The 16,032-nt window shown below is 44.8% G+C and overlaps 1 protein-coding gene across 3 annotated transcripts in view; it reads right to left on the bottom strand.

The window, feature by feature from the left end:
* CACNA2D3 (calcium voltage-gated channel auxiliary subunit alpha2delta 3) overlaps positions 1 to 16,032 on the bottom strand; it is a 1,120,348-nt gene that overhangs the window by 706,432 nt on the left and 397,884 nt on the right. For all 3 annotated transcript variants that reach the window (XM_088478672.1, XM_088478674.1, XM_088478673.1), the window contains exon 5: positions 10,757 to 10,816. In XM_088478672.1, coding sequence (XP_088334798.1) covers positions 10,757 to 10,816 — 60 coding nt within the window. The remainder of the gene's footprint in view (positions 1 to 10,756; positions 10,817 to 16,032) is intronic.

Below are 16,032 nucleotides of genomic sequence, written 5' to 3' on the forward strand. Positions count from 1 at the left end.
TGGGGAAGTAACCTCCTACGCCGATCACTGACAAGACCCCACCTGCGCTGAAAACTCTTTCAGAGTACACACTGGAGGGTGGGCAACTTAAGTACAGCAAAGCCAGTTTGTGTAAGAGACTCCAAATTGCCTCTTTTTCCTGCCAGTAGTGAAACGGACTGTCTGACATGCCTATTTGGATGCTATCCCTAAAATAACCATCCACCATTCTCTGAATGGTGACCATATCAGACAAGGTCACGGTAGACAGGTCACTAATTGTAGGCAGTTCTTTCAGACCCAACCAGATATCATTAGGTTTTGCTGACTGATCTGCATCACCAGCAGTGGGTCTCTTAGGAAAATTTAGTTTTTTCCTGGCAGCTGCAGAAACTGAAGGAGAAGATGCTGCCGTGTCATGTGCCGCTTGAGCTGACAATTTTTTCACCAACAGTGCTTTACATCTCTTCAGATTTATGTCAGTCGGAAAGAAAGACATAAGGTATGACTTAAACCTAGGATCAAGTATGGTCGCTAAAATATAGTGATCTGATTTCAATGATTGACGACCCTTGGATCCTGGTGAAGCGAATGAAAGGCTTGATCTACAAGTCCCACATACCTAGCGGAATCACTCCATTTCAGCTCCTCCCTCAGTTTCTCCAGCTGCTTTTGCAAAAGTCTCATTAGGGGAATGACCTGACTCAAGCTGGCAGTGTCTGAACTAACTTCACATGTGGCAAGTTAAAAGGGTTTGAGAACCTTGCATAACACCAAAATTATTCTCCACTGCGCTTGACTAAGGGGCATTCCCGCTCCTTTCCCTATGTTGTAGGCCATTGTGTAGCCTTGTATGGCCTTTTGCTGCTTCGCCATCCGCTAAAGCATATAGAGGGTAGAATTCCACCTAGTTACTACCTCCTGCTTCAGCTGATGGCAGGGAAAATTCAACAGTACTTGCTGGTGCTGCAATCATCGACAAGCAGTTGCTGAATGTCGAAAATGTTCCGAAATCTTTCGGGCCACCGAGAGCATCTCCTGCACACCCCTGTAATCTTTTTAAAAGTTTGCATCACCAAATTAATTTTGTGAGCAAAACATGTGACGTGTACAAATTCGCCCAGATGTAATGCTCGCACAATATTGGTGGCATTGTCAGAAATCACAAATCCCAAGGAGAGTCCAAGCGAGGTAAGCCATTTTGCAATGATTTCCCTGAGTTTTTCTAAGAGGCTCTCAGCGGTATGCCTCTTGGTGAAACTGGTGATACACAGAGAAGCCTGCCTCTGAATGAACTGGCATTTGTTAGATGCTGCTGCTGTTGTTGCTGTTTGCACTGTTGGAGGCAATACACCAATCCAGAGGGCTTTCAAAGTCATGTAATCTTTAGTTTTCCCTGTACCGCTTGTCCACATATCTGTGGTTACTTCGACAGTGGGTACAACGGCATTTCGGAGGACACTAATAAAGTTTTTTTTATGTCCTTGTACAGACAGGGAATTGCAGGTGGAGGTGGTGGAGATTGCAGGTGCTTGGATCGAACAGAAAGAAGGGAGCAGCTATGAGAAGCTGGACTGATTGTTACATTTTTAGCCAAAGTTTCTGAATTTTGCAAATGCTTTGAAATTTGATGAATGTGCTGCAAGTGACGTAACAGGGAGGAGGTTCCTAGATGGTTAAGGTCCTTACTTCTACTCACTCTTGCTTGGCAAAGGTTACAGATGACTTGACAACTGTTGTCCGGATTTGGGTGGAAATAATTCCACACATGAGAATTGGATTTTTTGTCTTTTGCCCCGGCATGAAAATGGGCTTTTTCATACCATGGGCAACAACTGTTGCCTGATTTACACAAACAACATCCTCGGCATCAACATCCTCATCATCAACATCCTCATCATCCTTGTTATCGCCAACTACAGAAATATCCTCCTCATCCTCCTGCTGCAATTCCACAGAAGCATTCTCGATTTCTACATCAGCATGTTGACTCGTGCTGCTCATCCCAACATGGTGGAAGGAGTATCCTCTTCAAGTACAGTATTAGAAGGTCAGGCTCACACATGGCAACCGCGGACACACTTGGACTGTCCTCTGGGATCTGTGACTTTTCTGAGCACATAGTTGGTTCATGTGCCTTAGCGATTTTAATTTTTTTTACATTTCTAAAGGGAGAAGGGCTTGCAGCATCATAAGATGCAGATCCACCAGTCATAAATAAAGGCCAAAGCCTTATCCTTTCCTTGCCACTTCGTGTGAGTAAATGGCATATTGACAATTTTTTGTTTCTCTGCAACTAACTTAGCTTTTATTTTTCTTTTCTTTAACATGGTAAAAGATTGCTTGTTTGATTTTGACTTAAGCCCTTGTGCATCGGCCTTCGTAGATGACGTTGATGGCCTTGCATCGTCACCATGACTGCTGGCAGCAGCTACAAGACTGCAATGTGGTTCCTGCTCTCCTCTCTTTGATCGTCCTCCATATCAACAAATTTACACTGTGGTCTGACCGGCAGTGTCACTGAACAATTTTTTTTTTTACACTGGGGAAAGGCACCCCTGAACGAGGCAGCAGCCCCTTGATGAACAACCCAGACAGCAGCTGCAGCACCCACTGAAGAAAGCCCCCTTATATACTGCAGCCTAAGCCCCTGTATGGGCAACACAGCAGCAGCCTTCAGACGAAGATCCTGACTGTACACACACTGAGTGACTGACAGTGACTACACATCTGCTAGCTTCTCTCTCCACAGATGGAGTGAAAATGGTGCCGATTACAGGTACCTTTATATAATCCAAAACCCGTGAGAATCCGACAGCGGGAGGATGAAGTTTTGCCTCATTTTGAGATCCAAGTCACGCGGGAAACCTCGAGATCTTGGTCCGGATCTCAAAGTTCGGGTGGGTCCGGTTCTCAGAGAACCGGAACCGCTCATCTCTAGTGTACAGTATGTGCCATCTCTTCCAGGCATTGCCCATTCTGCCCAGTGTAATCCTATGTAGTGTGCCTAAAATGGCTGCCTCACCTGGATCCTTTCTGGGCATCATAAATAATACTTGGAACTGATGACCCAAAATGGCTGCGTCACATTTGTATAATAGTAATGGTGTCTGCATTTTGTGCAAATCTAAACTTTTGTATCGTGTTTTGTATTTAACAAAAATCTAAACCACTGTATTTTCATGGTACCTATGAAGTGCCTTGAGTCCTTTCAGAGAAAAGTGCTATATAAATAAAATTATTGTAATTATTTTTATTAATATTTGTATTATTATATAGCAAACTAGTCACAGGTGCATTAAGTTATTTAAATTTAATATTAATGTTCATTTTGTTTACTTTTAGGTGTCTAAAGGTGGATACACATGGTACAATTAAAATGCAGAATATGAACTAAAACGATATTGATCATATCGTTATTGTTCATATCGTGCATTTTTCTGTGCCTCCTAACGACCAACGACCTGCGATGCGCGGGCACATATTGGACAATAAAGATATCGTCCATCGACTGTGCATGCAGGCCAACCTGGTCGATATCAACCAGGTTACCATAGGGGCCCGTTGTTGGCCATCGTTGGTGGGTTGGTGGTGTGCTGGATGATCGATATCGATCATCCAGCACACCCGGGAGATCATTCAACGATATCGTTATCGTTGACGATCGTCCCATGTGTATGCACCATTAGGCAGAGCACAGAGCAGCTATCGCATTCCTTCCAAAATGATCTGCAGGAGATGAAGTCTATAGCACATCAGAGCATTAGAATGTTGGTAGAATAAGAGTATTTCTTCTCTGCCAACTCCGGAGTCTCTATGTGTAAATTAATTTGAAAACAATGCTGTCACAAAGCAGGGGGTAGCAGACTCCTTGTAGCCAGCCCAGGTTGACGTTGGCAGAAAAAAAGGAAGAGTTTTCTTCAGAGTGTTCTTCAGATCTGCTCCTTTGGTGTAAGAAATTGGTAGCCAAATTAAGCGTGGTACCAAATCAGCAATCCAGAGAGAGGAGTCAAATGAGCCAAAGTCTGGAATAGGGATGGCCATTGGAATCCAATGGTTGGCAACCATCAATATTTCTGCTCCGTTGGAGATGCTTTTACATTCAGTGCCAGAATTGCATGCTTCCTTCCGATGGCTGTTTTACAATGGCCGCTATGGTCATCCTGCTGCATACACCTGCAAGTGTAAAATGTGTGCCGGTAGCAGAGCTCCTTTGCTCATGCGCAATCTTCAGCTGTCCAAGGCTCATGCACTCTTTTACACCGTCAATGGTTACCATGTGATGGCTACATGTCATCACAAGGTATGGTGCAATGGCGCCAATGCTGCAACAAATTTTGGACTCCTTACAATGGCAATAACTAGTATTGAACACAGGGTGACAAGAGAACTAATTCCCCTTTCAAGCATAAACCCTGGCTTTAACCCTGCTCAGACCCTGGACACTAAAAACGGGTCCTAGGTGATGGACGCGAGTTATTCCCAGATCTTCACCCTTCACACCGGACCCATCTAACAGTGGAAAGTTGGAGATGATGTCATCTCCAAGCGCTACTGTGCCTGCCAATCAAGTCCTTTTAGGCATGAACCAGGTCATCCCACTGTCCCACCCATGGGCCGCAGTGTGGGGGGAAGTTGGGGGGAGCATACGCACAGCATCTATACTGTGCAGTCTAGGGGGGAACCCCCAGAGTATAAAAAAACAGGGGTGCTCAATGTGGCCACAACCCTTTTCGTTAAGCCATGGCCCCTCAATGCTAGGCCACACACCCCTTTTTGAGCATGGGCCTTTGGCACACAAGTTGTGCCTCTTCTGCACTCTACATTATTGAGAAGAATGCTGTAGGGACAGTGGGATGTCTAAGTTTATGCTTTCTGCTGCTAGCTAATACCATCTCAGGATTACCCATTCTTATTGGATTCCCACCAGGCATATTCATTATGTGCATATATTAGCTGCACATGACCCTTTACGCTTTCATGTACAGCATTAGACTGCTGGCAGTTAGTATAAAACCCTTGCTGAGAAGTTGGGTTTTTATTGGAGCTCCAGGAGGAGACTTGGGGGTATATATTTACTAAAGCTTCTAATGAAATATTGATGTTGCCTATGGCAACCAATGAGATTCTGGGTCTCATTCAGACCTGCCCTGCCACAGCCTAGCGAGCGGCCCGGAGGCCGGGCCTGAAAACAGATGTGGCCGCCCTCATTCAGAGCGAGCGCTCGCATTTTGCGAGCGCCTCTGAATGAGGTCCTCTGTGTATCATTTTCTAGAAAGCAATAGAAAAATGACAGCTAGAATCTGATTGGTTGATATTGGCAACATCACCATTGTCTGTTTTAGAAGCTGTAGCAAATACACCCCCAGGTACAGTATCAGGGGCGCTTCTAGAGAGGAAGGGGCCCCTGTACAGTCTCTGACATAGGCCCCCTCCTCTCCGCCCGGCGGGCGGCAGCACACTGAGCAGAGTGTGCCCAGAATCTATAATGTATGCACAGGTCACCCTGCATTTTCCAATCGTTTTACAGTGCAGGACCCCTATGCCGACGTGGGACTTTGGAGAGGTAAGTAATATTATGGGTGCAGGGTGTGCGGTGCGGGGCCCCCCTGGACCCAGGGACCCGTGTTCCCCGCACATTGTGCACCCATTATAGATACGCCCCTGTACAGTATGGTAAAATGCAACTTACAAACATGACAGGGCTGATTCAGAGTCACATACAAAGCATTCGCATTGTGCACTTAAAAACAGCTGCAGTCGACTGCCTGTGCACAGAGAGCGTGGACAGGATGGACATTGGAGAGGGCGTGACCAAATAGTGAAGGCGTGTGACCCGGAGGGGGAGTGCATGGCAGATTCGGGGCTTGTGCGATCAGTGTGATCACTCCCAACCATACAACAGTCATAGAGAGACTCCGTGGACCCTCTGCAGCGCAGCACACGGCAGCGTGATCGGTATAAAGCATTATGGGGGGCCCAGGTCCAGGTAATTAGTACCCCCCCCTCACTCTTGGTGCCACTGCCTGAGCTGCACCACCCCCATACATCCAATTGTGCTTTCAAAGTTTCCACATACAACATTCATTGTTGATCACTGTTTTTACTTTAATGGTGATTGGCACATTAGTTACATGTAGAAAACGTGATATGGATTTATTTTTGAGTGGATATATAAAAAGCAAAAACAGTCATCCAGTAAAAATTTGGACATGTAACTGGAATCAGCAAATCTTTTCCGCATTGTAAAGCGGCTAAGCCATCGTTTTACATCATGTCTCAGCAGGGCGCAAGAAATCCTCATAGACGGCAGAATTGATCCAGACTGAACACCTCTGTAGAACGACATCATCACTTTCATTATTCTACTTGAAGCCAAGGGCGCTATGAGATTTTTGATGAAGAACAACAATCTTGCACAAGGTTGCAGAGGGGTCGTCGGGATGAAAATTACCAATTGATCAGTGTTAATGGACCGTAGTTGCAATAAACAACACAAGACTATGCAAAGATATTTGCTGCCATACAGCAGTCCCAGGGAACAAAGATTCCAACAACAGGCTAAAAGTGGATGCGGAACCAGGCATCCAGGCACGGTCATTAAACATTTCTTTTGAACTCAGTCTCCTATCTTTATATTTGTTGTTGTTTTATATCTTGTGTGAAAAACATCTATGTAAAAAACATTATACATGCATTATTTAGGATTTTTTTTAAAGCACGCGTCACATAAAATGGAGGTAGCCATTGTATAGTCTGAACGGGATGTAGTTGGGAATGTCGGTGCCGGAATCTTGACAGGGGTGAGAATGCCGACACTAGCATCCCTGCGCTTGCGATCCCAGCGGGTAAATATGAGGGATAGGGTTAGGTTTAGGGGTTAGGCACTTGGTGGAAGGTTAGGATTAGGCTGCGGGAGGGAAGAGTTAGGCTGCTGGAGGGTAGGGTAAGGCTGTGGGGAGGGAGGGTCAGGGGTAAGTTTAAGGGGTAAGTTTAGCTTTGGCCGTCGGTATTCAGACTGTCGAGATGCCGCTGTCTGTATCCTGACCGCCAGCATCCCGACCATCGGGATATCGTATCCAACCCGTGAACCAATGTCATAACTTAAATTTGTCCTGATTGAGCGGGACACTTCCAGTTCATGGACCTCGAAGGGGCAATGCTGATCTGAATTAGAAATGGGTGTCCCTAGTCATAAAGTGGGAGTAATATGGCTGAATGGGGTTACTTTGCGAGCTTTGGGACATGACTTGTACAGATTGGGGCTAATTTGCTTCTGATTGTACCTGTATAAATTTTAGTAGGCATCCAATATTCCGATCACTCTGCACTCAATACAGCCCCGTTCCTTTCTCCACGAGAAGTGCACAATGAAGTGTGGACGGGCAGAAAATTGTTATTTGGTGGTGCTGTGCGCCTCACATCAAAGTCCAACCTCCTGCCCCTTTAGTAACGCCCCTTTTAAATAAATAAAGTTGTCTGTTTTTCTTTGAAAATAATGCTGGGTTTAGCGTTATTTATGGCTTAAATAAGGGGTTTGGACAATTTTTAGGAGCGTTTTAATAAGAATGTTTATTTTTTTTTTCGTTTGGACAACACAAATCTTTTTTTTTCCAGTTGGACTATGATGGAGGAATACAATTGTTTTTTATACATTTAAAAAGGTATTGAAAAAGTAATTTGAGGGGTCTTTTATTTAATTAAAATTAAGTACTGTATGATTGTTTTTTTTTTTCTATATCATCTGGTCTTTGGTAACCCTGACCGTTATCATGTGACCTCTGTGTGGCAAAGGTGCCATTCTAAATGTCCTGAATTTGTTAAACCCTATGGCCCCCACAATCCAGGGGTTTTGGAAGCTCACTAGTGCTTTCAGCATGGCTGGTAGCATTTGTTGAGGGGTTGATAGAACTGGTTTCCTCAGGGAACCACACTAGGGTAGAGCGACCTGTGCCATGGCACAGCAGGGGGCGCTGTTTGTGCCTGTCACTTTTCCTGTTTATTATCATTCTCACTTGTAGCTTCCTCTTCTTTTGTCCCCAGCATCTCCTGGCTGTCCCAGGAGAACCCCATTCTCTTCCCTGGCCCTGCCCCTTGAAGCTATGGCCGTTTTTCAGGAGCACCATTTATGTCCTTATTTAAAAAATGGGGGGGTGGGTGCCAATGCTCTCTCTGGAACAAGGCACAAAAAAGTCTAGTTACGGCTCTGCTGGGCTCATTTCAGTTATAGCAGATGGAATCCAACATCTTTGGTCTCCCTGTCATGGTATCACACGGTCCACGTTGTCTACTTGCCGGGGTTGGTTAAAGATTGGGGTAAGATGAGCAACACACCGTCCTTTTAATTATTTCCCTTTTTTTATTACTGTGCATGGGAACTGTTTTCCCTCAAATAAAGTATAACATTAGAACTGAGCTCCAGCTCTATTCTGGTGTATGATGCTCTTCACTCAGCCCATTTCCTTTCCTCTGTCTGAACAAATGTCTGCTCCTCCACAAATGCAGCTGTTTTGCTATGCATTCTGGGAGATATCTAGATGCATCTGCACAAATCTGCCACACAACACGTTACAAGCTTCTGAGAAGCGGGCCTTTTGCCCATTGGCTGGCGCAATCCACAAATGACTTTATCTTCCTCCACAAAATCATGTGCTTTGGTCAAAAATCTAAGGGCACTTGCGCCAAAGTGAGGTGCACGGCACGACCAAGTGGAATTTGTGCTGCGCACAGGCATACATAACCAACTTTCCTTGTGGCCAAAGCGGGACACGTGCGTGTGAGATGGGGGCATAATCACACAGCACAAGGGCACAGTCATGTCTCACAGGGTGTGCCCAGCACTTCCAATGCAATGAACTGACCATGTGAATAATATTGCCGCACACCAATGCACAGCCAAAAAATTGGGACTGTCCTGCCTACATCAGGACAGTTGGGAGTTATGCCAAGGCCATTTTGTGCTTTGTAAATTAGGCTCTATAACAATAAACAATTAATTCAAATTTGCAAAGCTGTATCCCAGCCTGCCATTTACACAGTTATTTATTTTCACTCTATCCTTTCAGAGTTGTTGCCTAGTTCTGAAACAATACATAAAAAAAATGAATTGACAAAGGGTCTCCCATGGAAATGGTAAGTGATACATATATGCAAATGACCCAAAAATTATCTTAATCAGGAGAGAATATTTAGGAAACACACATCTAGTAACTGATGATAAACACTGACTCACAAAAATAGTTTTGTAAAAGATCATCAGGAAAAATTGCCTCCAAGCACCAAGTAAAAGATTTTTTAAAGTGCTTTAAAACAAAGGGAATAAAATTAGCTCGCAGTGAATTAACGATGTGTGATGAAGCCCAAGTGAAATGTAAAGGGCTGGAGGGAAAGCACAATGCGGCTCTCATACAGATCACCTAGAGCTAATACAAAGAGCTTCTACTACATCAACCTTATTCTTACAACTTGTAGACATTTTACAGGTACAAAAATAAGTGACTGATGGGTCAAACTAGTAAGCAGTGATAACCCTTTTTATGGCTTTTTGCTGGAAAAAAAGGGTCATCAATGCTTCTCCCTTATTAACAAGAAAGAAACTGTATAGGAATCAAAGATTTTTCCTGTTGATCCCCAATTTTCACATTGCTACGAAGCCCCATAACATGCTATAGGGCCTGCAACACAGGATCAAGTTATGTAACTGCTAACACAAGTGATTGCAACCTTTCTGCTTAAGCCTGCGCATTACTGAGAAGCTGTACAGCAGTCGGATTGGAGGGGTTCTACCTCTGAGGTTCTGCTGCTGTTTACGGCGAATGAGCAAAGTTTCCTGTTCACGTGTGTGCAGTACTGGCCTCAACGTACACGGTGGGTTGTAACATTGCTAAACTGTGTTGTTGCAACGTACTGTGGGTCTCATTCAGACCCGCTCGCAAGCGCCTGAGCGCTCGCAAGCGGGTCGATGTTTTGCGCACGCGCAGCGGCCGCACTGCGCGTGCGCAAGCCCTGAAGCGAGAGAGAAAATCTCTCGCTCCAGGGCTCACTACAAAAGGGGTGGCTGTCGATATTGATCGACAGCTCGCCCCGTTTTGTAGACTTGGCGGTGGGGTGGTTTCACAAGCGGAGGCGTTCCCAAGCGAACGCCTGCCGTTTGTGGGTGGCCCCACTGACATCACCAGTGATGTCAGTGGGAGAGCTTCCGGCTCTGTTAGAGCCGAAAGCTCTCTGGGGCTTGCGGCAGATGAGACCCTACCACACAGGTCTCGTCGCAAGCCCCGATGGTCGCGATGGTCTTGACCATCGCAACCATCAACCTGGTCGCTCGTTAAGGCTGTTGGTGGTAACCCACAGCCTAGCGAGCGGCCAGGAGGCCGGATAATTTTTTAGATGTGGCCGTCCTAATTCAGGCTCTGAATGAGGTCCTGTATGCGGTATGAAAGTTTTTGTTTTATAATCGTTGATTGTCTAGGTGGTAATATTTCACTTTGCGCTTCAATTTGACAAAACAATATCACAATTCTCTTTCCTTTAAAGGATTGATGACGGAATATGGCAGATCTCTGTATTGCCAAAGTGGTGCCCTGTTCCATGTATACATTTATTTTTTATGGATCTTGGAAAGCTGTGAAACTATTCTATCATACTACATAAAATGTGACGTAAAAAAGTAAATGGAAATAATCACATAGAAAAGACATGAAACAATTCATTGTGGACATCATAGTTGAAGTTAAAGTTCTAGTTTTAACCCCAAAAAGAGCAGCTGTGAGTCACCTACCTGCAAATCAGCATCAAATTCGTGCTTTAGATGGGCCTCCTCTGCTGCTTCAACAAGTCTCTGGAAGAAAAGATAGATGTCAGAGTTAGTGTACTCTGGGATAACATCTCCCCTACCAAACATGTGAGCGGTAATCCCCTCATAAAGATAACAGCCGTAATCTCCCCATCCACCTGAGAACAATAATCTCCCCATACACCCATGAGCAGCACTCTCCCCATCCACCTGAAAGCAGTAATTTACCCATCCACTCGAGAACAGTAATCTCCCCCTCCACTCGAGAACAATAATCTACCCATTCACTCCCCATCTACCCTAGAACAGTAATCTCCCCATTCACTGAGAGCAGTATTCTCCCCATCCACTGAGAGCAGTATTCTCCCCATCCACCGAGAGCAATAATCTCCCCACCCACCTGTGAGCAGCAAATTCCCATCCATCCATGAGCAGTAATTTCTACATCCACCCGAGACCAGTACTCTCCCCATGCCCCGAGAGCAGTAATCACCCCATCCACCGGAGAGCAGTAATCTCCCCATCCACTGAGAGCAGTAATTTCCCCAACCACCAAGAGCAATAATCTCCCCAACCACCTGGGGACAGCAATTTCCCATCCATCTGTGAGCAGTAATCTCCCCATCCCCCCGAGAGCAGTACTCTCCCCATCCCCCTGAGAGCAGTAATCTCCGCATCCACCCAAGAGCAGAAATCTCCCCATTCACATGTGAGCAGCAATTTCCCATCCATCCGTGAGCAGTAATTACTACATCCACCTGAGAGCAGTAATCTCCCTCTATCCAACTCTAAGCAGTAATCTCCCCATCCACCGCTGTCCAGTAATCTCCCATCAACCTCTGAGAAGTAATAACCCATCCACCTCTGAGCACCAATCTACCCTTCCACACATGAGCAGTAATCCTGCTATCCACCTCTGAGCAGAAACTCCCATCCACCTCTGAGCAGTAATCCCCCCATCCACCCGAGAGCAATAATCTCCCCATCCATGCGAAAGCAGTAACCCCCCATCCACCCAAGTGCAGTAATCTCCCCATCCACCTCTAAACAGCAATCTCCCCATCCACCTCTGAGCAGTAATCTCCCCTTCCACCTCTGAGCAGTAATCTCCCCATCCACCTCTGAGCAGTAATCTCCCCATCCACCCAAGAACAGTAATCTCCCCATCCACCGGAGAACATTAATTTCCCCTTCCACTCAAGAGCAGTAATCTCCCCATCCACCTGTGAGTAGTACTGCCCCATCCACCTATGAGGCGTAGCAAAATCCTGATAGTGTGGACTCTTAAGCAAGCCTAGGCACAAGTAATTAGGACCTGCCCCCTCTTCTCGGGACCCCTGTACAATACAGGCGTATGTCTGTAACAAATCAGTAACAAATAAGTAGGAGGCAAATTTTCCATAGTAATTCTCCACTTTAAGAAAGTTCCCTGCAATCTCGTCTGCCCCTCTATGTAGCAAATGGGGGAGAATCTCTCCTGGATTCAGATTACTGGAGTGGTGTCCCGGAGAAGAACCCCCCCCACCGAATAGATTCATGGTAGAGGTGGCATTGCATTCACCATTACGGGGAACCAAATTAAAAATGTAAACAGTACTGTATATACTTTTTAATATCATGTATGTGAAAGTAGTAAACATGTATCTTTAAACAAAGTCTACCTGTGACCTGTGATATGAGGACAATATTGTGTTATTATCAGAGAGCAAAGGAAAAGTTCTGAAAATAAAAATTATTTCTGAACCTGACATGGAACATAAGCTACATAAAATAAATGCTGCAGCGTGCATTGCTGCAAACCGGCAATTAAAATAGAGGGCCTGATTCAGCCAGGATCACAGTTGCTTATATGCACGCAATCGGCCGATTAATTCGCACAGCGCATGCGTATACATTGCAGTGCGCGTGCGTGAACCAGACACTGCGATCGCAGAGGATACGCAGACCCATGGCAGAATGATTGATAGGAAGTGTCAGTGATGGGTGGTGACAGGGGGGTGGTCTGGCAAACGTAGGCGTGCCAGTGCGTCTCAACGGCGGCGTGCATAAATTAGCCACTGCGTTACCAGACGCAGCCTGAGGCCTCCTAGCGTGCGCAGAAGTAAGCAATTCCTGAGTGAGGTCAGGGCTTCATTAACTGTGCATATGGGTCCGATGTATAAGCAGAATAGCGATCCTTGCTCAATCCGGCCCAGAGATTACCAGCATTTCATTCGGGATGTGAGAAGGTTTTGCACAGAAATACGTCACCATGCAGCAAGCACAATCTGACCAGTTTTTAGAATAATCAGACGTACTCTCAAAAAGGCAGGACCAATTAGTTATATATATACCACCACCCTCTCCTCCATCTCCATCCCCATTATACTTACCCTCCTCATCTGCTGTGTCTCGCCAGCAGTGGTGGGGGGGTTGCACGCCTGCGGAATTTATCTCATCTCCCGTTTCACATAATTGCATATTATCATGTATGAGATTTAGTTAATAGACCGGCAGACTACATGCCGCCGGTCTATATCCCGACACCAGAAGACCGGCAAGGGACAGAAGATAGGCGTCCAAACACCGATGCCTATCTTCATCCCGACGCCAGAGAGCCGAAGGACACCGGACTGATGTAGGTGAGTTCGGCCGTCCCTAGCACTTAGCCTAGGGGGGGTAAAGTGTTAGGTTTAGGCAACCCCGGGGAAACTTAGGCTTAACCAGTCCCCGGACAGGGTTAGGCTAGGGGAAGGGGTGTTAGGGTTAGGCGCCGCTGGGGGGAGGTTAGGGTTAGGCACCCCCTCGAGAGGGTTAGGTTTATGGTGCGGGGGAGGGGGGTTAGGTTTAGGCACCCCCGGGGGGACGTAGGGTTAGGCACCACCCCGGGAGTTTAGGGTTAGGCACCACTAAGGGAGGGTTAGGGGGGGAGAGGGGAGGGTTAGGTGACTTACCTGTCGCTGTCGGGATTTCCTCCTGTCGGGCTGATGCTGTCGGAATTTGAACCGGCGGCTAAACAGCCGTCGGCATTTCAGTCCCATTCCTCATTTATATGTATATCGCTGGCCAAAAAAAAATGTACAGATAGAGGTTTGCAAGCAATTAATTGGTTAAGTTAATGGGGAAGGTGGATAAGTGGCCAAGCTAGCTCAGACTGGTGATATATATATATATATATATATATATATATATACAGTATAAATATCTCCAGGGCCGCTGCAAGGTTTCCGGGCGCCCTAGGCAACATTTCACCAACCGCCCCTTCTCCCTCCAATTCATAATATGCCACGCATCAGTCTCCCCAGTTAAATAATATGACACACAGCAGTGTTCCAAATTCGTAATATACCATATAGAATATTACACACAGCAGAGCACCAAAATCATAATGTTCCTCATAACACTGCCGCAAATTCTTAATATGCCACATAGCTGTGCCACAAAATCATTATATTGTATGTCACTCAGTCATGAATTATGCCATTCATTTTTTTCTTTGTAGACTCAGCGGCGCCCTCCAGTGGCCAGCGCCCTTAGGCGGTTACCTAAGGTTACCTAATGGTAGCTTCGGCCCTGAATATCTCTATAAAATGCCTCCAGGAACATTCCCCACCTTACCTCTGTCTCTGTAGTGCTAATGAATGGAGTATCCACAAAAACCTACTAAGTAGCAGCTACATGACAGTTACTGACAGTTGGTCTGAACTCTGACCCATCCCACCAGTATCAGTGATGTCACAGTGATGTCACTACCTGACAGTTCCGACACCTAATGAGCATGTCAGAGACATGATGGACTAAAGGTGCCCATCCACTATAAGACATGAAAACGACTACACGATTACGACATTGTAATCGTGCAGTCATTTGTCAGTCTGTGATGTGTGTAGGCACATCAATCATCTCCTAACATGCTGAACCTGACGTTAGCGTCAGGTTGTACAACATATTTGCCCGATGATAGATGTCTAAACGACCAGCGGGAGTGTGCATCGCTGGTCGTTTTAGACATTTTTGCAAACGCTTTATGAACGATTGAACGATAATGTTATCGTTCAATCGCTCATTTTAATTTTCTAGTGGATGGGCACCTTTAGCAATTTATATCTGGCAATATGTAAGCCAATTTTTGTCAGCTAATTCACCTGGTGCCCATTCATTGCTATGCTTGGGGGAGGTATTGTCTCTTTAAGCCTATGAGCTAGCAGACCTCAACACATGTAAAAGCATAATCTGTGTATAAAATCTGTGTGATATCTGGTAGCAAAGGATACAGAGCAATTCTCAGTCAGTCAGTGTAGGGACTGCAAAAAATATATTGGATGGTCATTTTCACAATAAACTAGGAGAAGCCGCTTAATCACCTGTAGACAACAAGAAATAGACTTGTAGGATTGTAAGAAATAAATATAAAATATACATAGTGTAACAAAATTTGGGAACTCAAAACTCCAGTGCATAAATTAGTAAATGAAGTGTATAGTGAACCCCTTCAATACAGAATAGTTCCAATAGAAACTGGAGCTACAACACCAAAACCCTTATTTTGTTAATATTCTAACAATACAATGGAAATAAATATATTCCAATACACACGTATATATAATATATATATATATATATATATATATATACACACACACACATATACTGTATACATACACACACACATATTATGTATACAGTAGTGGCCAAAATTGTGGAAACCTTTTGGAAAATGTGTGTTTTTAGGATTTAATTGCATGTAACTGCATTATTTTTAAAGAAAATCTTATGAAGGTATATATCGCTGGAAAGATAATTTTATACACAATATAATGCAGTTCATCGCAAAGAATTATCTTTATTACATAAACAGTTATAGCTAAATAAAAATAGGGAGCACATTTGTTGCTACCAGAATTGATAGTAAAACATCTTGTTTGATTGTTTGCTGTTTTTTATGCGTTTTTTTACTTTCATTTCTTGAAGTAAGCTGTGTAACTTATTTAGGTGACAAGCAAAGTAAAAAGAGTTGACTGGTCACCTAGAAAGAGGTACACAATAATTACTTTGCGTGAAGAAGGTAACCAAAGGAGGCATTTCAAAACTGTGGAATAAGTATCAACAGACTAAGCTGATTCAAAACCAAACTGGTAAAGGTAGGAAAAAATCCACAACACCATGCTGTGATAGAAGAATGAAAAAAACTGTGCTTGAGTGACAGAAGAAAATCATCTCAGGCATTTTAAAATGATTTACGTTAATGTAGTGTAAACATCAGCGCCTGGACTGTTCGAAAC

This window comes from Taudactylus pleione, unplaced genomic scaffold (genome assembly GCF_031769625.1).
Source record: "Taudactylus pleione unplaced genomic scaffold, aTauple2 ptg000217l, whole genome shotgun sequence".
NCBI classification, from domain to species: domain Eukaryota; kingdom Metazoa; phylum Chordata; class Amphibia; order Anura; family Myobatrachidae; genus Taudactylus; species Taudactylus pleione.